General features: G+C 33.9%; 1 protein-coding gene across 7 annotated transcripts in view; it reads right to left on the reverse strand.

The window, feature by feature from the left end:
• LOC127876821 (heat shock 70 kDa protein 12A-like) overlaps positions 1 to 25,443 on the reverse strand; it is a 32,839-nt gene extending 7,396 nt beyond the window's left edge. The window contains exons 1-5 of one of the 7 annotated variants that reach the window (XM_052422299.1): positions 25,087 to 25,443; positions 14,540 to 14,705; positions 14,147 to 14,374; positions 13,850 to 14,003; positions 11,777 to 13,519 (exon numbers count right to left, since the gene is read on the reverse strand). In XM_052422299.1, coding sequence (XP_052278259.1) covers positions 12,486 to 13,519; positions 13,850 to 14,003; positions 14,147 to 14,374; positions 14,540 to 14,705; positions 25,087 to 25,235 — 1,731 coding nt within the window. In that variant the 5' untranslated portion in view covers positions 25,236 to 25,443 and the 3' untranslated portion in view covers positions 11,777 to 12,485. Of the gene's footprint in view, positions 1 to 1,539; positions 1,706 to 2,482; positions 2,638 to 6,901; positions 7,269 to 11,776; positions 13,520 to 13,849; positions 14,004 to 14,146; positions 14,375 to 14,539; positions 14,706 to 25,086 lie in introns of those variants that run through there. The other 6 variants (XM_052422293.1, XM_052422297.1, XM_052422298.1 and 3 more) reach the window with 6 other exon arrangements.
• Positions 25,444 to 25,642: the final 199 nt, after the last annotated feature.

Here is a 25,642-nt window from a genome sequence, read left to right on the forward strand (position 1 = left end):
GCGGAATTGTCCGAGGATTCCCGATTGCGGTCCATATACTCTTAGGTTTGTCTATCACACTTTACAGACTGAAACCGGTCATATAGATATAGAAGGACCAATATCTCTGAGGTCTTGAGGCTGAGTAAATATTGGATCTTAAAAGCTCCAGTAAAAAATCAAGAAAAAAAGAAAAAAGACAAAAAGTAAACCTCTGTAGGGCTCGAACCACTGACCCCTGGAGTCCTGGAGTAAAATGTCTACGACCTAGACCACTCGGCCATCATTTCAGATACAATGACAAATGTATTTTATACTCTATATAAGTAATCCTCGTAGTTTCACAAAATATAATAGCGACAACAACAGAACTCTCCAACTTATTCAATCGTTTCGCGTTGAAACGCTTTATAATTTTCAGGTTTTTAAATCGTCAAAAGGTGCATATAATTGGTATATAAGAGCATTGTAAATGTTCAAAATTACTGTTTCCTCGCAAATATCATAACTAAAACGAAAACTTGCGATTCTGACACAACTTTTCTCAATTTTGTCAATTTAACCAAACGTAAAAAGGCCCATTGAAAGGTTTAATCATGATCGTTTGTTTCAGCTGCCAGGCTTTTTGACGTTATCAACATAATTAAAATGTTTAAGAATTGTTAAATAAATTTCACGCGGGATATAAAAATATTTACTTTGCCTGTTTTTGCAACTTGTGTTAAATAAATTAAACTAAAGCAAAGACGTTAATAGTGTACATGGGTTTTGAATATGCGATAATATTACATTGTTGTGATGTCGTATACATGTACATTTATTGTTATATAGAATGTATATATAGGTATGATAATGATGTGCGAAGGCCTTATTAAACATAAGATTACCATTGTGTGTACAATGAATCTTTCATCTTTTGTCAACACAAGTATCAGCCAAATTATCAGTTAATTGATAACGAAATTTATTTTCAAAAATCGTTGTAAAAAATCTTTTTTAAACCGTTTTTATTTATGTTTTAGTTAATAATGCTCGATTGGTCATTGTCGGCTCGGGTACTACTTAAATGCATCCCGGGTACTCTTAAGTATACTTTAATGTACCCCGGGTACGGAAAATACTCTTAAAGGCACCCGGGAATTCTAACGCTTAATTGGTCGTTGTCGGCTAATTTTCCAAATTAATTGTGTTCATATTTATGTCAATATTCTGTTAAATAGCCTCTACATAATCGAAGCCGCCACTCAAAAAAGCATGTTGATGCAGGTTTTGTTAGAAGAGAATTTTGTTTCGTATTCCGTAACGCGTTTTACGACATCGGAATTCGGGCGGGAATAAAACTCGGATACAGTTTAAAATGGCTTGGTACGTGTTAGTATACTTTCCGTACCCGGAATTTCTAAATGAAATTTCTTTCCATTTATACATGTTAACATTTTTAATGATCTTACGCCATGTGTTTCTTCCATTTTGTATAAATTATACATTTTTAGCGCAACTATAATTTTTCCCAAACAGGTTTTTCTGGCAGTTAATATGAATAAATAAATATTAACTTACGCTTTCATTATGCAGAGTCATCTTGAAATGTTTGAAAAAATGCCATTCATTCTCGTTGACATCTTCGTCGTCTGCAAGTTCCGAAAACCTATTTTCCGCTTCATATCCAAATGCCTCAAATCCCCCGTCAGGCTTAAGTAGGAGGACGGTAGGTGTTTTCTGGGTGCTGAAATAAGTGGATATCGTCCGCCAATGTTTTCGATTATAAAAAGAAACGATATCTAGCTCTACCGTGTTTTCTTATCTTGATTACCTCAAGGAGAACGAACTTAAGCAATTGTCGTTAGCCGTAATCGAGTCATTTGTCGCTACGAAACGATATATACAAGGCTTAATAACGATGAATCAATTCTTTTCCAAGTTTCCATTTTGTTGAGTGTGACTTCTATAGTTTTCGTAGAATTCCGTTAGTTTCAAACGTGCTTTATTGGGGATTTACTTGATGTAATCTCTGTTTATATATCATAAATCCCTTGGATTTAACTTTTTAATTGCATATTTTCCTGAAGGTTTGCAGGCTGCATTTACTACGAACAGTTAAAGTCCCAAAAACACTCAAAATCAAAGAAATGTGAATTTCCCGCGACGATATCCGAACATTTACGAGCAAACGCGAGCTTGGCTTCGGGCAACTCATGAGAACTACGTCGCGCTTCCGACGCTGTCCGAAGATATCGATGCGGGAAATTGACATGGAATATATTGCCCCACAAAAAACGAGTATTATGTATCTCGTTGAATCTATGCTCTCATACCACATCCAACGATGAAATTTTGCCTCTTGCTATAAGGAACACTGATTTTATGGGTAACATTATTTTACGAAATCTTCTTTGATTTTGAGTGTTTATGGGGCTTTAAAACAAACACTTTATACAAATATATATTGTCACATGCAGTTACCTTTGGGCATTTCCTGACATATATTTTCACATGCAGTTACCTTTGGGCATTTCCTGACATCCAGTTCAAGGTGATTATCTTTTCTTTTGATGTCTGATAATCGGCTTTATATGATATGGCACATCCAGTAAATGCAGTCCCAAAATCTATGGCTGCAACCACCAGTTTGTCCTCCCATGTTGCAGCCATCATGCACTGTAAAACACATTAACTTTACATGATTCGTTCAAAAATGGCCTGTTTCAACAAAGTTCACAGACACACCTGTTTCGAAAACAGCAAAACACAATTATTGGTCAACTTTGGTGAACAGGTGGCGGGGACTTAAAGATAATGGAATTTTTACCTTTTACCGACTGGCGACAGATCTAAGATTAGCATCTCCATCAAACTTGACTTATCAACTAAGACTCTTTTTCTGCATTTAATACAAAGCCTTTTCACCATTTGGGAATGGGGCAAATATTACATATAACTCATTTAACAATCGAAAGATTCCTTAACTTATTTTCTTCTCTTATTTTGGGCTTTTGTTTTCGTCTAATGGGGAAATAATTTCGAAAAAATCGGATTGGGAATAGTACTGTTTTCTGGTAACAAATTCATATAATGGAAAAACGCTGTACACCGAACCAAATGTATATGCATTTTTTTAATGTTAATACCTGACAAGCACCAGATCACAACAGATTTATGATCTTAAATTTTCAAAGAAGAAAACATTAAAATTAATAATATTAGTACAGTACATACGAACAGTTTAGTCATATACAATTGACATGACGCCGCCTGTCAATCAAGTTCTTATCTAAGAACTGATCTACCAATCAGCGATCGATTAATCTGGCGAGTTAGTTAGCAACGAACTGTCCGCCATTTTCTAGACAAGCTATGTATAGGTTCATTTTTACTTTAGCGCGTTTGTTTTCCTCTTTAACAAAAGTAGATTAAAAATGCTTGAACGGTGTCGATGGGGACTATGTAATTCGGACAATCGATATCCTGAAAGATTAGTTGGTGACATTTAATTTATATCGTTTCCAAAGCCGAAAAGAAATCTTGAGAAGTGTAAGAGATGTATAAATCATGCGGTCGTCACCACCAACAACTGAACGTCAACACTGTCAAAGACAATTATAATATATTTTTATCGGATATACTAGCAGATTTAAATAGTTTATGTTATCGATCTGATTATCACATAATAGTTCACGTTTAAAAAAAAAATAGTTTTATCAGTTACTAGGTCATTAATATACAGAAGCGAGGTTCATCTGCATTACTTATAGAGAAATAAAACCCAGCATGAAGGCTAATTCGTGCTGTGTTTTATTACTCTGATAGTAATGCACTTTATTGTCATTATACATGTTATTAGAAGGTGACACGTGATATATTATATTAATAACGGTATCTACACATGTGCATACATGTGATGTCACCAATGAACGCTTTTAATCCACCTTTGAGATCGAATGCCTAGTTCTCATTTTTGTAACGAGTTTCGTTTGATTTGTTCGAAAAAAAAAGCGGAAATGAAATAAGGCAAAAACGGTGTGAATAGGTTTTATGTAACTCTGACATTCGGTATCCATAAGTTAGATTAATTAAATATATACCATTTCAAACGCGGAAATGCGGTCTTGACAAGAGCAAGTGGAAGCTTCAATGTGTAGAATTACCGAGATCACCCTTATGGAGCATTTATTTATTTAAAAAAAACCTGAAAATGTTATGTTAGAAATAACTACGCATTATTAAGTATGAATTATATCACGTGTGCTTGTGGAATAATAGAGAAGATTGGTACCAACTTTGCTTAACTTAACGAAATCCCCGTTATAAATCGAGTTATGTGTGTGTCAGAAACAAGTGAAAACGATTATATGTTTCTATTTTAATAGAATCGATAAATGCCACATAATAAGATTTATTATTACTGATATGACCAATAAATGCCGAACTTGGGAGAAGTCGGTACCTGCGCCAGCGTCTGATACAGGTAGCTTTACTGAATTCCCCTTCATGCAGCGTTACTTTATATATGACTATGACCAAACCTATTGTGCCGTCTTGCACTTTCAATTATAGTGATTGATAAATGTCCCATAAGCAATGTTTAATATTATTAATATCACTTTTATACGTAATAACATGTGGGACTTTGGTACAATCGGTGTCAGAAAGCGTGTAAAACTTCACCGAAATCTCAGTTTAAAGCGCTATTTCGTGTCAAATACACGAGTGGAAATGTTTCGTAAATAACATGGGTAAATGCCGTTGAAGAAGTGTTAATTTATTGCTAATACCAACATCACACGTAATAACAGGTTCGATTTCGGTCAGCAAGCAAGCGTTTGAGAGCGTTATTCATGTACCGAAAAACCCGTTATAATTAGCTGATGTTCTTTATAAACGTATATTTTTTTTGCATTCGCAGAATAACTAAATGACACAAACCCCTTATACAAGTGTCATATGGTGTCAAAAAGTCCATAAAAATAATCCGGAATATCGCGTTAATCTACATGCAGTATATAGGCAATGAAGCTATTTTGGTGTTAGCTTGTCTAGGTTTGCTTCCCGCTGAGCCACGTGATTAAGTGGGCGGAGCGATCATAGATAAGGCGTCATGTCAATTACATCGAGAAGAACAAAAAAAATCAAGTTCAATCTGTTCACCGAAACTGTATCAGTATCTAAGCATGTCACACACTTACGATATGCATACATGATCGTCATGTATGAAGCAAATAAATATTGTTCTTATCAAAGATCAACAACTATTAGATAATTCGACAACGTTAATCCCTACTTTTATAGATACTGCATCGTAGGTATTGAAAGCTCTGTCAAGCAGTCTTCACATTTCATACATCATTTACAGAGAAGTATTTGACACAATTGAAATATTTTAAGTTTCGTAATCGCCTGAAAATTATTGAAGCGAAGCGGCCTGGTAATGTCACAGGCACTCGGCATTCCTTACAACCCTCCTACCCCAGCTGCTACCCCTTTTTGTCGTGTTATTTTGTATAACGAATTGACAATTTTGAGAGTTTTGGGAGCAGGTAGCAGTTGGGGGACAGGGGTAGTAACTAATGCCGAATGTCTGTGGGTAGTGTGTGTAATTGATCGTGGAAATTAATCTTCTGTTATAGTTTCAGTTAGATACATGTAAGTAAAGCTTTGGACAATAACTCACACATTCTAGTATAATTCCAATATATATTATATATATGTCCCGTCACTCCGACAAAAATGATTAAAACAGGAAATTTCAGGAAATATCTATGTACATAGTCGAACTATCTTTTTGTAAGAAGACGTTTTGTCGGAAGATTTGTATTGATTAAGTATGTGTATGCATTGTAATAAACAACGGGTAACTAAAAAAACTATAAAAAAAAATGCCATCGAGTGCCTATGATTTTACTATAATTAAATTGATCAATTTATCTTGGTCAATGGTCAATGGGCCGTCCATAAAGTTTGTCACGCTTTGTTTAACCATTTCCCCCCCCCCCCCCCCCCCCCCGTCACAAAATCTTGGACCCCTTCCCCCAAAGTACGTCACAAACATACACTTTCGAACATATTTTGTTAACAAGAGCACCGCATAACGGGTGCCACGCTCGGCTACGGGTGCAGTTTTGAATAAAAGAAAGCTTGTCAGAATATTTTTTTTGTGAGTGGTCACAGTGACCTTTACCTAGTGACCCCAAAATGGGTGTGGCGTGTAGAACTCATTAAGGTGCATCTACATATGACGTTTCAAAGTTGTAGGTGGAAGCACTTTGATTTTAGAGCCAATATTAAGGTTTTAGCACGACGCGGACGGCGGACGTCAGACGGCGGACGATACGACGAGCTGGTTATGACAATACTTCGTGTTTTTTTTCGAAAACGCCGAGCTAAAAATTAATACCTACTGCAAATTTAGTCTAAAACACAATTCACTATTAAACCGTATTAAAAAATTACTTAAAAAAACATTCACATTATTAAAATGACTTGAATACTAGAACAGCCAAGGTGACAATTAAAAATGCCAACACCACATTCAGTAGATACGCAATTCGTCTTATTTTGACATAAAACTAATTCAAATGTTTCACAAATTTTTGAACATTATTTTTAAATTCTACTAAAGAAATAATAAACAAATTAGAAATATTTTTTTTAATAAATGTGGGACATCACACATGGCCAGACCCCCTCCCCCATGTTACAAACTGTCACACTTCTTACAACCCCTACCCCCAACTGGAGCGTGACATACTTTATGGACGGCCCCCAAGCTGAAAACGAGTTTAAAACAATAATACTCTGCATGTCAAGTATATTGACATTCACTAAAATGAGCTAAGGTTTAAGACACCGCAATACATGCATCGCTTGCTAATTAATATGATCTCACATTAGTAACAATTTTTTATTGAAGTGGAGGTAAATTTACCTTAGTATTTAAAATCGAAAGTAGCTAGAGGAAATATTAACAAACTACCTCTCGTGATATCAAAATTCCTTCATAAAATACTACATTGTGTACAAAATGCGAATTTAACAACCATATAGTACAATACGTAAATGTATGTTATTAAACACCGATGAAGCCTCCTATGCAGATAAAAAATTATGTTTTCATCGTCGCTGGGAAGTTGACAACAATACCTCTAATCACTTCCGGGTTGAAAAGCAGAACACGACGAGTACTATTTTCGTCTGCCTGATACCGGGCTCATAGGTAGACAATCGTGATGCGTCGGCTATCTCCGGATTCCTCTGATATATGGAATAAATCGTCTGCAGATCCAGAGTGATAGGTAGATCGACACCGGACACTCAATTCATTAAAGGGACCATTTCAACTGCGATTGAAATACCGTATAATTTTTTTTTACAATTATTAGATTATATTGATTAACATATCACGACTGGAATATCACATTACTTGAAAAAAGTTCATAGTTTCAGTATATTTGGTAATAAAATTTAGCGATGTAAAATCGAAAGTACATCGCAAAAATATGTGACATAACGATATACGCACTATAAATAACGCAAGTAGATTGATCATTTTTTATATGAAATATATACAATTCACTACGCATCCACACTTTGCATTCCTGGGTTTACCACATGACGATGATCATCAATCTACTTGCGTTATTTATAGTTAACTGGTAGTTACCTGGTACCCAGTAAACTAAATTACAGAATATACTGAAAATATGAATTAACCATTTTTTCCCCAAGTAATGTAATATACATGTCGTGATATTTTAATCAATGTAAACTAATTATTGTAAAAAATACGGTAATTTAGAATTTGTCTTCTTTTGTCAATTGCGGTTGACGGGCCCTTTTATATCTGACGAAATGGTTTATTTGCAGTAAGGCATTTTTTACAAAAACAGGCGGTCATCAACAAATAACTAGGCATTTTTAAAGCACATATATGTAAATGCGATGTAATTAAGCGTATGTACAACGGGCAACCGGTTAGTGATTCAATTGAAGAGTACGCATGGGAAGCGTTTTCCAGTCATAATTCAGAAGTATTTTTTTGCAAAACTGGGACAGCTAATTAACGTTTCAATCATTAAATAACTATGTAGTAATTGAATAAACTACATGAACGCTTGCATCTTCGGAATATTTTCATACTACGTTATTTTTATAATAGAGTAATCTGATAGAAACTGAATATGGTTTTAATCATTTAAATAATGTATTTCAGAATACTAGTATTTTGCTGTAAAAGACATTAGGTGCGATGATTTTGTGTCAAAACAATGGTTGATTATACATAACATTTTATTGATGGCATACATTTTGTTATAAGTATACAGTCATGAACTATTGGGACCAAATCTCTTTGCAAAACAGACAAAAAAGAAGCCAATATATTAATATCAGCTGTGTTTTTCTTTCACTTTTAAAGATAGGTGTAGTTCCTAATCATGTTGCACAGTTATCTATCACCATTAGGAATAAACATCTCTTCAAACAGTCCATATCCGTTTATCCCTTGCGCCGTAACAACAACGACACGTCTTAAATGAAAAAAATGTATAATATAATGCATTTATTCACAGTTTTCATACTTTTGGAAATATGTAACTTAGTTAAAAAATATTATACGTTATAGAAGCTATATTGTAATGGCCGGTATCCACTATTCGACTAAACATTGGTTTTGTAGTCAAAAATAAAAACAAACGATTTTAGTATATAAATATGATTTTAATAATTGATTTGTATAAAAACAGCACAAAAGTCTTACAATCACGAACAACAAAACCGATCAAACAGAGTGGGAAAACAAGACAAATGATTGGATATAACAGGCAATTTTGAAAGATAAGGACTCTTTGAAACGATCTTCATAGTTATATCTACAATCAACCTAATTTAAATTTCATTTCTAGTTTGACTGTATGACTGTACTTTGTAACCTCAAGTTTTGTGTTTTTAAATCGTCGCACAGTCCATTCGACCTATGTTGCATCTAAAAGGCCGAAGCAGGTTATTGTTATGATTTAAACTGTAATAGGGTAATTCTATGTGTATTGATTAAAAAAATCGATTCAAAGTTAAGAGCAATTACCTTGTATGATGACAATCGCATACTTCGCTTATCATTATGTGACCTTATACTATGAGCATTGAAAGGCACTTTTAAGCGAAGTATGTGTATCAAAATGGAATATTTATGTCAATTTTATTTGGGGAGTGGATATGCACACCTTCAAGAATTTTCGGACATTGTAGAAGAGTTATACAAATTTTTCACACAATATCAAGAAGGGATAGTGCTTCAATCATTATGTTCTTAGGGATTATATGGCTGTGTTTGTTTAAGTTGACTTGTAAGTCATAGATTTACAAATTATACAATAAAGACATAGTCCATGGAAAAAATTATACAATAAAGAACTTGTCTATGGAAATGATTAAATGGCTGTACAATAAAGTATGTTATAAAGGGTTAGAAGTTTTTAAAGTGAAGAGACTTGTTTACAGTATGCAACATGAAAAAAAGATTGTCGTAGAGTGTATGAATCATTTTCAAACAAGAAAAATAACAAATATGAATACAAATGTTAACATTAAACGTTCGTGTATAATTATATTCATCAATGGGAAGTTTGTAACTCCTTTCATCTGTATTACCCACATGACGTTTTAACTACCATCCAGTTCGTTATATTAGTGCGTTAGCTTGAGCTTCAAGTGGGCCCGACATTGTATCCTAAAACAGGCACATTTTATTGTTATAAGTGTTATTATCATGTTGTAAAACGATTCCAAGGGCATCTGATCAACTGATTTATGTTATCAATTAAGATATGAGCAACATAAAAATATAAGTAAAACACAAAAACAATATCATATTGGCAAAATCTGCCCAAGTTGTTTTACATCAGAAACTGATAATCGTATGACACAAAATCCTCTTTTTTTACATAACATGTGTGGTCGCAATGTTTTCCTAAAGTATTACAATATACTTGTGCTATTAAATAACGAAACGTTTCTGCAAGAAAAAAGCAACAACATACTAACTACAAATAAATGTGCATTGAGCTAGCCCAAATATTTCCAAAAAAAACTTGAAACGAGGAAAAAAGATCAACTATGATGGCGGGACTATTCATATTTGTAACACCAATACTTAACTGTTCTTGTGAAGTTTGGAGATATACGAAATCAAAAGAGTAAGAAAGAATCTATCTCAAATTTTGTACAAGATTATTAAGAGTGAGAAGCAATACTTGTCCTGCGGCAGTGTATGGTGAACTTGGCAGATATCCACTGTATATCCACACATACATCAGAATAATTATACATTGGTTTAAAATTAAAGACAGTGATAATATTATATTAAGTGTAGTTTATAACGAGGCTCTTAAAGACTGTATTAGTGGAAAGAGAAATTGGGTAACCAATGTAAAAAATCTCCTTAATAATAATGGATTTGCATACGTGTTTGAAAATCACCAGTTTGTTAACAAAAAGACATTTCTCAGTGAATTTAAATGCAGAGTCATTGATTGTTATAAACAAGATTGGTTGCACACACTGGAAAGTCCAGTTTTATTATTGTACAGAGAATTTAAAATATCGTTTGAATATGAAAAATATTTAGATGTCTTACCTAAAAGTCTCAGATTCTACTTTTGTGGATTAAGAATTTCAAGTCATCCATTAAGAATTCAAACGGGTAGGTTTAGTTATAATCGCATCGCTCGGGAAGATAGATATTGTACTTGTTGTAACTCACCTGACATTGAAGACGAATACTATTTTATGTTAATTTGCCCTTGTTATAACGATATCAGAAAAAATACATAAAAACTTATTATTTCAAGCGGCCATCAGTATATAAATTTCTAAGCCTTATGAAAACATGTTCTAAAGAAGAAGTTATTAAGCTAGCTGTTTTTGTTAAAGAAGCTCTTTTAATTAGGAAGTCTATATTGAATGTTGTTCAGAATACGAATATGTCCAACTAAATTGTTATGTTAAATGGATTTAATTGTGTGCTTGTTTATTCCATTGTTTTGTGTACTTGTATGTATATAATAAAATATACCTAATACGAATACCACCAGCTGAATTTTATGTTCCGCGGGTTTGAATTTGTATCTGTTTATAAGTTTATTTTAATTGTTTGTGTAATTATATTTACGCATGATGTGTAAATTAACGTTCATCCAAACTGGATACAAAACTGTATAATTGTAGTTATGTTATGTAACATATCTAATGTATTCATTCATTTATTATATTTGTGCATAATATAATTATGTAAGATAACAAATTGCCATTTACTGTCTGATTGTTAAATCTGGCGCCAAATTTACTTAGTGAGCTATTTCTTTCTATTATAATTTAATCATTATTATACACATAGCATTTGTTGATGTTACTTTATTTTCCATAAATGCTAATAGCTCTTTGCCACTCTGTTGCACATATACTCTGTAAAAATTCGATTTTTTATTGTCTTCATTGTTTTGTGTTTACCCACCACTGTCATGTATTATGTTAGATACTATGTACAACTTTTATGACTGTATAATCTCTTTCTTTTCACATGACCTTTTATATGTTTATTATTACATGGTTAAGACTGACGATGTACTATGTACAAGTCGTAATAAAATTTCTGTTCTGTTCATAAAAATCTTATCTCGCCTGTGTCCTTGCTCTTCATTTCCATATTTACTAACAGTTTCTTTCTGTCAAATTTAAAATATACTCTGAACAGTACAGATAAGACAAAGCTTCTCAGTCAATAAATTTTCGAATGCAATCAAAAGCGTTCAACGAATACTGAATTTATTTCGAAAACCATTTTCTTTACATACTTAAACAGTTGACAGAAAATGAGTACTATAGAGATTGATAATTCGTAAAAGCTTTCATTATGATACTTCATAAGAACTACTATTGATGATTTTTAATGAAAAAATGCCCGTTTGTCTTAGATCCATATGACTCGCCTTAAACGTGTTTTTGCATTATTAACACCATTAACTGATATAAACAATGTATATAAACGATTATTGTTCAAAAACGCGCTTACCTCGGATAAGCCGTACACTTATTATAGCAGCAATATTTCGAAATAATAACAATACAGACATAATGTCGTTTTTTTCCGTGGACAGCAAACGTCTTAGTTTCCATCTTTAAAAACGATCTTTAAAAACGATCTTTGAAAACAAGATTGTAAGAACATAATGAGAGCACACTTAAATTAAAACAACATGTAAGGCATTTTTCTTGCAATTCTTTTGCAATCGGCACGTTGATTTTTTTGTTTGCAATGTATCAAAGCTATTAATGTTCGCATTATTCTCAATCATCATTTATTTTAAGTATCTGCAGAAACCAGTTCATAATCAAGAAATCAATTCACTCTAATCTGTTTCGTATCACAATCCAAATAGTAGCTAACTAAAACAACTGCATCATGAGGACTTTCAGGTTTCACTTTCATCTAAATTGAAAGCCACTGTATGTTTCTTTCATTTATTGTCAGTGGCTTCTGCTCGTAGTTCAGACGCCCCAAAGTAAACTTCCAATGTCACATAGCGGTCGAGTCCCCCGGTTGTATCATCCAAACCCACTATCATAGAGCCCATCAGAGAACACTCAGGGTCATCGATGTACAGTGGAGGTGGGACTTTTTCCGTTCTGTAGAATGGGAACTCCATTCTGTCCTGGGTGGATGTCTTGACAAAAGACTCTATCTTAATTGTAGCATAGTCTGTTGGAATTTGTTTATCTTTTTCGGCAATTGTATGAAAGAAATCCTTACACACAACGCCGCTTTCAGTAACTTCTTTCCTTTTAGGATCATGGACTTTGCTGTCAAAATCTACACTCCAGTCTAGCCCATATGTAAATCTACTAATTCTATATTCAATAATTTGTTCATCCCTTCCAAAAATCACGGCACCTTTCACGATAGATGTTATTGCATCGTTAGGGATAATTACCCTATCACCGAAAACGGTCTTAAACCGATCTCGCAAAAGTTTGCAATCAGAAAAACCTCCCACACAAAATATGGCTTTAATTTTAGTTCGTTTGAACTTCTCACATTGTTCCAAACTATGGCTTACTTTATCTATTATATGTTCGATAGTTTCATTAAATAAGTGTTCAAATGATTCTTTGTGAAATCGGAACATATTGTTTTTTAGCAAAACTTTCTCAAATAGTTGGTGTTTTACTTGCTCCAATGATTCGGTTAACGTTTCATTATTTTCAAGACTGTGGCAATCACCGAAAGATGTTGGGATTTTCAAACGCGCTGTTCCTCTCTCAGGATTGTACGCAATTTTCGTAAACTCAAAATCTCTCATCAGATCTGTATAGTCTTTGAAATGCACATTGCGGAATGTTTCAAATGCTGCTCCGCCTGAAAGTGCAGCTAAAGCTTGTTCAAATTTGTAATTTATACAAATAGATCCCCACGGCCCTCCATCTGGAATCATCAGCTCTTCAAAACGTCCGTGCCGGTTGATTTTGTGTGCCGCTATATCCACAGTGCCGCCTGCAATTATTTTGTTTTACCAATTTCTTCACAAATCTAATAAGTACAGTTAACATCTATGCACTTATATGTATACAATGAAATAAAACATTACATTAACATGTGAACTAAGTTCGCTTTTGACGATTTGTTTACAACGATTGTGTCAATTTTAATTTCATTTAATTAAAATTTAAATGTAACAATTATTTACATTTTTCAGCATTAAATTAATAAAAATTAATAATTTCTTTAATAAAATGAACTTTGTAAGCTTAACAAAATATATACCATGGGTTTAAACGATGTATGAAACTTGAGTATTTATGCTTTGCTTGGATTGATAGTTACCTCCCATGTCAACGATCATGTACGCGTCTCCTTCCTTCATATAAAATATTTTGTTTCCAGAAGCACTCAGATCGGGTAGTGTGACATTGTGTAAATAGATGGCCGCACACTCTGGCTCAAGCCCAATGCGTAAATGATCATTTGCTATACCAGCCTAAAATATAGTAACACTCAGTGTACATTTATATCGCTTAATAGTTTAATGTGTATAACTTATAGCGAGAAAACATTCTGCCAAAATGACACATCCACATTTAGAAAATCATTTCAGGCTTACACATGTATTTTTTTAATTACCTTTTCAGCAGCCAATCGCATGAACTGTTTAGCTTTTTCAGACCATATTGCAGGACAGGTCAATATGAAATACACATCACTTTCATTTTTAATATGACACTTGTCCCCTATTGTCTCCATGATTTTATCTTTAAGGTATTTGATTGATGCGCTAAAGACGTGCATTGCATTTATTTCGCGGCCAATCTGATCTGTAACTGTACTTTGTGGACGTATTTGGGAATCTTTCTAAAAATTGAAACTAATAGGTTATTTTTACGCTTTTCTATTGGTTATGGTTTCATGTTTTTATCAATTATAAAATTTAAAAAGAATATTAATGAGATAAAATAGTGAAACGGATATTATATCACTGGCAAAAAAAGGTGAAGTAATACTTCACTCAGTTCTTACGTTTTCATCGTAAAGTTTCATTTTAAAATATCTGAAATAATGCCAGTTTTTAATGTTTTCGTCAGGGTCTGTTGCAATATCTGCAAAATCGTCTTCTGCGTCATACCCAAACGATTTGAAACTAAGATCTTTGTGCAACAAAAGAACTGTGGGTGTCTTCTCTTTGCTGAAATTAAAATAAAAAATACATATATTTTATTTTAACAAAAATAAATTAATATGAGTATAGTTTATCTAGATACATCGTAGTCGGGTCAATATATGAAAAAATACCACTCAACTCCCAAACAATTGCTACAAAAGGTATTTTAACTGATCCTGGTAGGATAGAATGTCATTTATAATATATCAAAAGTTTACCAAAATTGGACAACCGGAAAGTTGTTTTTTTCAAGATCGCGTCCAATATGGCCGCCAAAACCTATTAATGATCATAACTAAGTGAGTATCCAATCAAATTTCATTAGTTTGGTGTCTAAACTAAGATTTTGGGGGGCTAATAACACATTAAGATAATAAAAAAAATATGTAAGTATATTGCGTAACAGAGAAATCCAACATGGCACCCTAATGACCGCTAATACAATGACCACAAGTGAATAACTATTGACTCAAAAGTGTTATTCTTTTGTGCAATTTTATAATAATTAGATTTTCATGCTTTGTTTTAAATATTTATCTCTAGTATAACCTTTTATTATATACATGTTTAATGCTTTAAACAAAATACAGGTTGTATCAATCGTTGAAATAAAAAATTCCGTTTTACGCTACTCGCTGTTTCCAATTCCGTATTACCATACTAGCCGGACTACTTCGACTCATTTAATGACGTCACATAGGAATACAATAAAATAGTGTGGTTTAAACTAGGTTTCGATAAAGACATGGAAGATAGAAGTGGAAGTGCATATCGTTTAAACGTTTTTGTTATAAACATCGGATTAAAGTTGTCAACTTAATTGTTATAAAAATTGGATTAACGATGGCATTAAGGTAAGCGTGTCTGAAACCTGTGTTTCCCCGGTTCGAATGTTTACACGTTAATTTACATTAACTGTATTCATACGCGTCTTAAATAAACTATGGCGTACCGTTTTAGTGATTGTTTTGTCAGTTTTGTTAAATTAAATAATACATTTGTTAACTGTTTTCGTTAGTAGTTGTATATAATAAAAGGAATATTACACTAGTCAATTGTTCCAAGAGTTTGTATCACTCTCGTGGCTTGTGCTATTTCGCATCACACTCGAGGCTCCGCCTCTTGTGTGATACGTCATCACAGAAGCCACTCGAGTGATACAAACCCTTGGAACAATTGACTAGCGTTATATTCCCTATGTATTCCGTTATTGAAGCTCACGCGTCATAAACAACAAACATAAAAACAGACCACCATTATACAAACATATCAGACCTGCGTGTCAACAATGCCATTATATTATTCTCCCTCTGTGTTAATTGCAGAATTCCAAATCAGAGCAGTAAACATGTTATTGTCTCTTTTGTCATAAATGGTTAAATAATGAGTGCAAACACATCCAGGCAAGATCTGTGTTTAATATGCAAGTAGGAGATTGAGATTTCAAAAAACAAGTGAGGTGATGTTGAGTGGAAGGGAGTGAAGGGAATAAATGAAGCTAGTGTGAAGCGTAAGTATTATCTTGTAACTGAGGCTGGCACTAAAGTACATAAAAATGTCTTCAGCAGTAAACACATCATAAAAACTTTAAAAGTTATGTTGCAAAGCAAAGTAATTGCTGTAGTTCTGTACAAAGGAGAACCACAAGGCTATCAAGTGGAGGTTTTGAAAGTCATAAAGACTGCATACTCTGTGGTTGTAAGATAAATTTGACACATGCAGTTTGGCTGAGTACGTACTGACCAATTTGTTTTAGAGGCCTGTGATTCCCGTTCAGATGTCATGTGATTATTCTATGGAAAAGACACATGACGCATTGTTGAGGCAGTTGGTCATGCTATTATTGAAGTAGTTCGTTCACAAGCTGTTCTCCCTGCGACAGATAGTGTTGATCATAATACTATCACCATTGACGGAAAATGTACTTTATATGGGATGGGCGTCAATACATCTATAACCCCCCCCCCCCCCTCCAATAACGGACGAGTCCGCATAATTAGGCCACAGAGCTGAACACTAGAAATAAGACAAAATCTTGGAGAACCGGTTAGCAAGGCATTCACTGAGGTAGTATTCGAGGACCCGATGCGGTTTCTGAGTTATGACAAGAGGGTCGATATTGTGTGATAAGTCTTCTTCAGCTTCCTCAGGCAACACCCAATTGGCAGGGAATGATGCATATTTTGCCTCAGGAAAGCCAGCGGTCGTCAGTCAAATTCTTGCCTATAATCATTTATATTCTGGGGATAAGTCGTGCATTATGTCAACATAAGACTTGGTTTGTAACCTTGCCATGAAGCACAATCTTCCCACCATGTTTACGTTTGACAAACCGTGGTATTGGCAGGTTGCCGAAATCATCATTGATGTGCCACAAAGTATTTGCCTGAAAAGTTTTGTTCTGATGTTGGGGTGTTTTCATATACTCATGGGGAATATGTTATTGTGCACATTATGACAGGGAAAGCTGTTCAGACGGCTTTGTGGGGCGGGGCAATTTTCGTGTTGACAAGTGCCTACAAAGCCAGCTCATATTATGAATATACCGAGATTCAGATACTGCTTGATCAGGCAGAGGAGTTGTACTCTTCCGTTCTTAGGGGAGAGGCGACGCAGATTCTTCATGTTCTGACATTTAGATCAAACTCGAGACAGCTACAGAGAAGAAGAAAAATGAACTTGCCAACACCACAAAAACAAGCCAATCATTGATGAAATATCACCTTATAGTTAGCAAGGCAATGGTGTTGATCACGGCGGGTTGTACTGGTTGTTGGATGATGCATTTACAGACAGTATCCAATTGTTGTTTGGTCTTTGCTGCAGCTGGGTACTTCAATTACCGCGATCTGCTTATAACTATCTTCAGTGAATGAGCAGCCTATATGAAACGCACCCAGAAACTTATCGAAAATTCGTTAACGGTTTTCACGTTGTTCGTAGGAGCAATCAGAGCTGGGCTTGGCTAAGCAGTGATCTTGCCATTGAACAAACATTGATGAGGTCTCTTAAGAACACAGGTTGTCTCAGTCGCGGCAGTGGGTACAGCGAAGTAATGCAAAACTGTTTGACCCTTTCTGCAACTGTAACATCCGAGTACAACGGTGCTATGCAGGATTTCACAGAACTGGCCTATACTAGAACACAACACAAAGACTCAAATGAGGTGCGTATCAAAAGAGATGCTTCTGATCTCGAGAAATGCAGACAAAGATTGCAACCTGCTCACGCTACACATCTGATCCTCTTTGAAAAACATCGTCAGTTGGATAGTAGCTGGAGCAGATGTGAATCTTCATGCATTTCGGGAGATTAGGAAGAAGATCATAAGAGATATCATAGGAAAGTCGACCTTTGTTTTATAAATCTAAGAGAAAAGACAGATACCAAAATCTTAGGAATAGCTCCGCTGTTAAGATTGCTAAAGACCGTGCTATTTATCCTGCTCTTCTGTTTTAGCATTTTCTGGTAGTGTCAAAGTCTGGAGATCTTTCCATTGAAGACATATTGTCGTATAAATTACGTTCTCATCGTCCTGCCCTCTTTGAAGCAAAAAACATACTTCGCAAAGCAGACAAGCCTCAAATCATTCAGTCAATGAGATATAAAGCTGTAAACGTATTAAGTGAGGCTGTGATTAACTGTATTTATGAATCGGATTGTTATGTGCTTGATGGTAGCTCTTTGCTTCATCGTTTACCATGAAAAATGGGCGACACACAAAACGCAATAGCCGAGTATTATGCAGATTTGTTTGGAGGCCATGTTGGATGTATGTGTTTCATAATAAACTTTCACTATGTCTGATGATCTAAAAGTGTTCTTTGGTCCCCGAAACCTGGGTATAGACACTAAAAACATCAAAATTGAGTGGATAGTTACAGAGTTATGATCATTAATAGGTTTTGGCGGCCATCTTGAAAAAAATTTTTACCGGAGGTCGGATTTCGGTAAACTTTTGATATGTTATAAAGTACGTGCTACTCTATCAGGATCAGTGAAAATACCTTTTGTAGCATTTTTTTTTTTTGGGGGGGGGGGGGTCAAAGTGTATATTGACCTGACTATCGCCCTTCGTCATAAAAACAAGAATATATCATACTTTAACTTGTTTGTGAATAATAAATGCTTATAATAACAAAATATCTGTCCGTTTAGCCTTCCGATACTTCATATTTGCTCGAGATGAATTTGATTCAATAAAACTTAAATACATGAAGCATCGTGTTAGCATAAATAGTAAATTATGGTTCTTCATAAACACCCCCAAACACAATGTAAACCATTGAACATGAACAACTTTATTGAAATGCATGCGCGTTTGAATGTTTCTCCTTGAAAGTTGTCATGTCATTACTTTTTTACAACAAAAAAAAATTTGATTGTTATGAAAATTGCCTCCCTTTAATGACTTTATATGCGGCTCTCAATACGGATGCGCACATCAAACAAACATTTAATTTGCATTCACTTGTAGACGACGAACCCAAGATTTATCAGTAATTTTTTTATGCGATAATTCTTATGATTAAGGAAGTAATTCACACAAAAACTACATTTCGTCCGAGAAATACTCGCTAACCGGTACACATTGTTTCTTTTTTAAATTGCATTTAACATGCGTTTCGTGTTCAGTTTTTCTTTTGATAATACATCCCGTGAATGATTTGCTGAATGTTCGTCTTAAGCCAGCCGCATGCTGATGGAGTTTCGATCGTTGGCCTCAAAAGTTTTCGAAATACCGATAATTGTACAGTTCATTTTGTTTGAAAAATCAAGTCAGTAAGACACCTTAGGACTTATTTTTTGCATCGCTATTTCTATTATAATATATATATTTAATCACCATTGTTTAAAACAACGTTATTCAAATCAAGATATTAGTTTGTGTGTGTGTGTATCTTTGATTTCAAATTAAAATGGCTCAAATGCAACAACCGATTTTTTTAAGTTTCTAGTACTCGTATGCATAATGTTTTCTTATTGATCGCATTTTCAAGGCTTAAAGACAACGAATGTGATTCAAATGCATTGGTTTATATTAACACAATGTGATAACTGTTGGTTGTTTAGAGATTTACAGCTTACCATGTGTCACTCAAAATCGTATATACATTGTTTGGTTCGTTTCACAATATGATCGTCTATTAACATAAATGATATTTTATGTAAGCTTGATTTCAATTTGTAAATTGCCTTTTTCAGGATAGGGTCAAGGACTGTTTCACACATTTAAACAGAGTGTCCACGATTTAGAGATGAAAACTTATAACCACATTTTTCTTTCATTAGCATAATACATTTGACATTGAACTTGAAACCGATGAGCGGAACACACTTGCGCAAGAACTCAAGGGTCTTCGGTTCGACTTCACACTCAACCCCAAGCTAAGTCTTGTGTATGAAATGCTAAACCGCGTAGTACAAGTCAAATAAGTATTCGATCATTCACACATTTTATAAGTAAGACGTCATAGACATTTCAAACATTGTTGTCTTTATGTATGATAGGATAAAGTGTTCACAATGTCTGAGTCTTTGTGGATTGATTATAGTTTTATTATTTTCATGTACTTATTTCAGAGCGAACACATGTATTGTCACGGTAAGTTAATCCCACTGTACAATCGATGTTGTTGATGGAAAGAAAAGGATTTTCGCGAACTATAAAAGCTGGGTGGCTTTAATGTGTAGCAGATCGTAAAGAAAAGGATTTTTTTGCGACCAATTTGGCCGACGTATAACACTTTTTGCAGAAAGTTTATTATTTTATCCCTCATTATCAACCCTGCTTTACGGCTTTGTCTCAAATTTTGATAGCTGACTTATTTGTGGTGCGTAATGATAATGATAATATGGCAATCAACCCATTTTAAACTACTTGCATGACTATAGGATCACGCCAAAAAACTTAAACATTCAGAAGATCTAAATTTGTTTGTAAATAACTCAAAAATAAAACATGTTGCAACCCAAAAACTTCTAGGTTCTATAATGCTTATGTAACACCAATTATTGATTATGGATGTGTCACATGGCAAAATGCAAATAGAAATCTACTAGAGAAATAAACAGAATATCAAAACTGCAAAGAAGATTTTTTAAGAGTAATATTACGTTATGATTTAAATATAAATGATTATGATTTATCACAAAAAATTATATGGCTTTCTTTGAAAACAGATGTAAATATTTCACAGGTATAATTATTACAAATCTCTTCACAATTTAACGCCAACATATTTTTACGACCTGGTAAAACTGGTGAAAAACAATAATTACAATTTAAGATCAATATCAAACAATGATTTAACGCATAAAACACCTCACTCAAACCTTTAAAAAAAAAGTCGTTTAGTTACTCTGGTATGGAAATATGGAACCACATACCGGTAAGTATTATATTATAACTGCAACAAATGTTGCAAATGACGGCATTTTTTAAATTAGTAGATTGTTTTTAGTATATAGTATATTTAAAGATGATTCATTTCTCGAGGACGTAAGTCCTTATTAATCGACTGGTGGGTTTATATTTAGCTAAACAGGTGTCGAAAGGCATCCATTTCTTTGACACATGTAGTGTTTCAATACATAACCACTGCAGTTAAAAAGTATCTTATGATCAAATTTTCTTTAAAAAATACAATTCTATTTTTAACTGAAACCGTATATAATACATAGTAAAACTCATTTACAATAGAATATTGATTTTAATATTATCAATGTGTATGTAACCGTGCATATTTTCATTAAAAACTGCATTACGTAAATTTAACAGAAATCTGTATATTGACTCTTTTACTACTAAAAACGCTACCGGTTTACTTTATATCTATTTAACGTTTTTGTGTACAATGGTAGGTTATATAAATCAAAGCGCTGAAGGCATTGAAGATGTTCGCTATTGCATAATTTAACACGCAATTCATTTTTGAAAATCAATCGCAAGTTTGAAATGAACACACGCTATTCAACTTTATAAAGTGTGTGTCATAGCGCACGGGTCGAGTTTTGTGTGCACTTTTTATCAACCTTATTATTTCATAGAAAAAACTAAGACAAAATTAAAACAACATGCTTTTTGGAAGTTCTGAAAGCATAGAAAGTATGATTAAAATGGTAATGATAACTTTATATAAAGAAAATTTGCAGTCACCATCATATTAAAGGAATATATTTTTCTAATATCAAATGACTATCTCACCAAGAATATAAATTCATAATGAAAGTTCCGTGTACAAAACTTTTGATTTTTGACACCATATACAAATTCAAAATATACACTAATCTTCGTATCTTGTATATGGAGGAATAAAAGTATATAAACATTGCTGTTTATGCTTTACTTGTTACCCGAGCAGTTCACACGGTGTCAACAACACTAACATAAACATAGGTATAGAGCACTAATGCGCTTTTAGGCGTAGCTGTTTCAGTTTTCATCTTAGTGACTTTTACATAACGCCAACAGGCACGCATGAATATTTTCGAAAATTTAATTAGCTGATTCGAGATACAACCCTATGAATATTTGCTACATCACTGCGTATGTGCTCAATTCAAAGGATGTAGCACTGTTCAGTGTAAGGAATTCCGGACTACTCTCTGTATGCTCAAACGACACAAATTGTGGCCCTGTTACAATTACGCGTTACAATCCATCTCGCAGAATTTCACTTTCGCCTCCAAGATGAGAAAACAATCATTAGCGAAATAGTATAGTGTCACGATAAGAGAAAATTGTTTAATTATCATACCACAATGTTTGCCGTACTTGGTCAGCACGTCTGGAAATCATTCCTTAATGTGTGGATAGGCTGCCATTATTAACAAGTTTGCTATTTTCAATTCAATTTTGTATCAAAAAGCATTGTTCTTAAATGTGGCATTTTCAATTCGCAATGAGATTTGTAATGACCCTCGTCATGCGAAAATGGGTCTTATTCCATATGCGCCCATCATATAAATAGCCCACTCAGCTATCCCTCCTTCTGGTAATGAGAAACATAACATATTGAGTGATTTTAAAGCGAACTGCATTGCCTATGGCCTGACTGCGCAAAAGCACATGTTGGGTTTAACAAACGCTTGCCGAAACGCATGAGACCCATTTTCGCATGACGGCGCTATTGACGTGTAATTTAAATGTGTCGAAAGAAAACTGCGTTTAAATCAAATATAAACACACGATATATTTCGATAGTGAAGAAAGATACTCATAACATGGCATATGAGGACACATATGAAGTGCTCTCCCGTAGTATATTTTTTATTTACTCACACTAATGTGTGGTTTGACTATGCTAACACACATTTCATGCGGTGAATATGCAGCTTACAAGTGAAAAACACAACACAATAGTTTAACTTTTGTTTAATTGTATTTAATTATTTAGAAAAGTAAATTGCTAACTTTATTTTAAAGTCAGCGTATACGCCGACTACATTTTTAAAAGACATTTATTGTAACAGTTATAAATACATTTAATATAATATATTAAGTTGTTTTCGGTTTTAGCGATTAAAAAGCATTTTTGAAGTTGCCTATAGTATGCCTGTAGTAATTGATGAACTCATATCCAACTGTCTATGTATTGAGAACTGTGAATATAAACAAGCTTAACCTTCTACTAACCTTCTACTACTGCATTCATATTATTATTATAAATTGTTTGTTATATTCGGGTTTAGCAATTATGAAACTTTTTTTTTGTCTATCGTATCGCTGAAGTTATTGTTGAACTTATGTTCAACGTTTTATAAATGAGAATATAAATAAGCTTCAACTTTTTCCCGAATCTCTCAATTTACGACCTGTACTACGTCATTGAGTTGTATGCGAGAGCGTAACCTATTGCGTTGTATAAACTTTCCTTTGTTTATCGACAGGCGCATCTATTAATAGCCTCATATCATGAATGCCAAAACACCCGCGAAAAAGAACCACGTGACCAAATAGGACGCAAAACGCAAATACTATGCGACTACGACTTTTATTATGTAAGAACGCTCCGCAATTCCTTTGAAGCCGGAGCCTTGTGATTGCTATTACGTAGATAATTGACCTCTAACTGAAGTAAGCAAAGGAAACGCAGCACCTAATTGACCCATTCCTTCTATATTCAAAATTCCAAACCTTATTTCAAAACAGCAAGACTACATTTTTTAGAGAATATTATTGTTATATTTAAATGTTTTTTTTTAACAGTTTCAGCGATAATGAAACTTTTTTTTATGTTGTCTATCGTATCCCTGTAATAATTGTTGAACTCGTGGTCAACGTATTATTAATTGAGACCTGTGAATATAAACAAGCGTAACCTTATACTATTGCGTTATTCTCACACGGACTCCCCTTTGTTTATCGCCAGCCTCAGATTTATGAATGAGCTGAGCGAAAATACTACGTCACGCACACGCAGCAGAAAGTGGACTATTTTAATCATTCATAAACAATCTCCTCCGCGACACGTACAATACGATCATTGTTTATTGATTCTTTTCTATAAAACACCGTTCGAAAATATTGAATGTAACACGATATTAATTTAATGTTTCCATTTGTGAATACACATAAATGGAGAACTCAAACCTCTTGCATAAATTATACAACTCTTTCTTGCGCGGATACGCAAGCGGGTATTGGGTTAATCATACCTAGGCCGTATCGACCTGAATTTCACACTAAGCACTTTAGACGGTCGCTAAAGCGACCATCTAAAAAACTATGCAGAATTATTCATGAAAAAGTCTACATTTCTAGACATTCGTATTAAATGTACTCATTCACACGTCCACTTTAAAGGGACCTGTTCATAGATTTTGGCATATATTGAACTTTGTCATTAAATGCTTTATATTGATAAATGTAAAAATTTGATCTAAAAAGATCCAGTAAAAAATATAATTAAATTTAAAAAAAGAAAAAAGTAAACCTTAACTGGGCTCGAACCACTGATCCCTGGAGTAAAAGTCTATCGCTTAGACCATTCGGCTATCCGTGCTCTTACAATGAGAGGTGTATTTTATACTTTATATAAGCAATCCTCGTAGTTTCACAAAATATAACGACAAAAACAGAACTATGCAAATATTTAAATCGTTTCGCGTTGCAACGCTTTTTAATTGTCAGGTTTTTTAATCGCCAAAAGATGCATGTAATGAATATTTTAGAGCACGGTAAATGTTCAGTATTACTATTTCCTCACAAATATCATAACTGCAACAAAAATGTGCAAATCTGAAACATTTTTTTTTAATTTTGTCACTTTAATAAAACGTGAAAAGGCCCCTTTAATATAGAAATTAAGTTATGGTCGACACTCAAGCAAACCATTTTCATAATAGTTGTGCCACTGAAGAAGTTTCCTTGAAATTCATAGTAAAAAGGTATGACACAAACCTTAAGGCTCCTCCACTATGCCAATGGTGTGTTATCACGTTTTCCTTCTTCTTTTTGTAATCAGCCATATAGGAAATAACGAAACCGGTGCAACATGTACCGAAGTCGATCGCAGCGACGATAAGCTTGTCTTTCCAGTCTGTATCCATTTTATAATTTACATTTGAACAGTCGAAAAACGTTGGCTAAATCCTCCTTTGCTACGTTTGTGAAATAACGCGTTTAGATAATAATGACAATTTTGAGATATCGAGATAACCTATTTTAAATACACCGTTTAAATGCATACTATCAGTACTGCTTACATATTCACGTCGGTAGGGTCATATGACACTCAACGCTATAGATGTGTTTAGAAAATAAAAATATATCTCGTATGCGATACGTCGTAAAGCATGTATATGTTATGAAAATGATTTCAGCTTACTGTTAAACTTTACCCGGTGTTGAATTATTAACAAAATACGTGTATTGTTTTCTGCATATAAAATGAGTTAGGCTGAATATATTTTACAATTCGTATATCTGATTGTCTTCACGAATGTTTGATTGTGAA

The sequence above is a fragment of the Dreissena polymorpha genome, chromosome 4 (genome assembly GCF_020536995.1).
Source record: "Dreissena polymorpha isolate Duluth1 chromosome 4, UMN_Dpol_1.0, whole genome shotgun sequence".
Lineage (NCBI taxonomy): Eukaryota > Metazoa > Mollusca > Bivalvia > Myida > Dreissenidae > Dreissena > Dreissena polymorpha.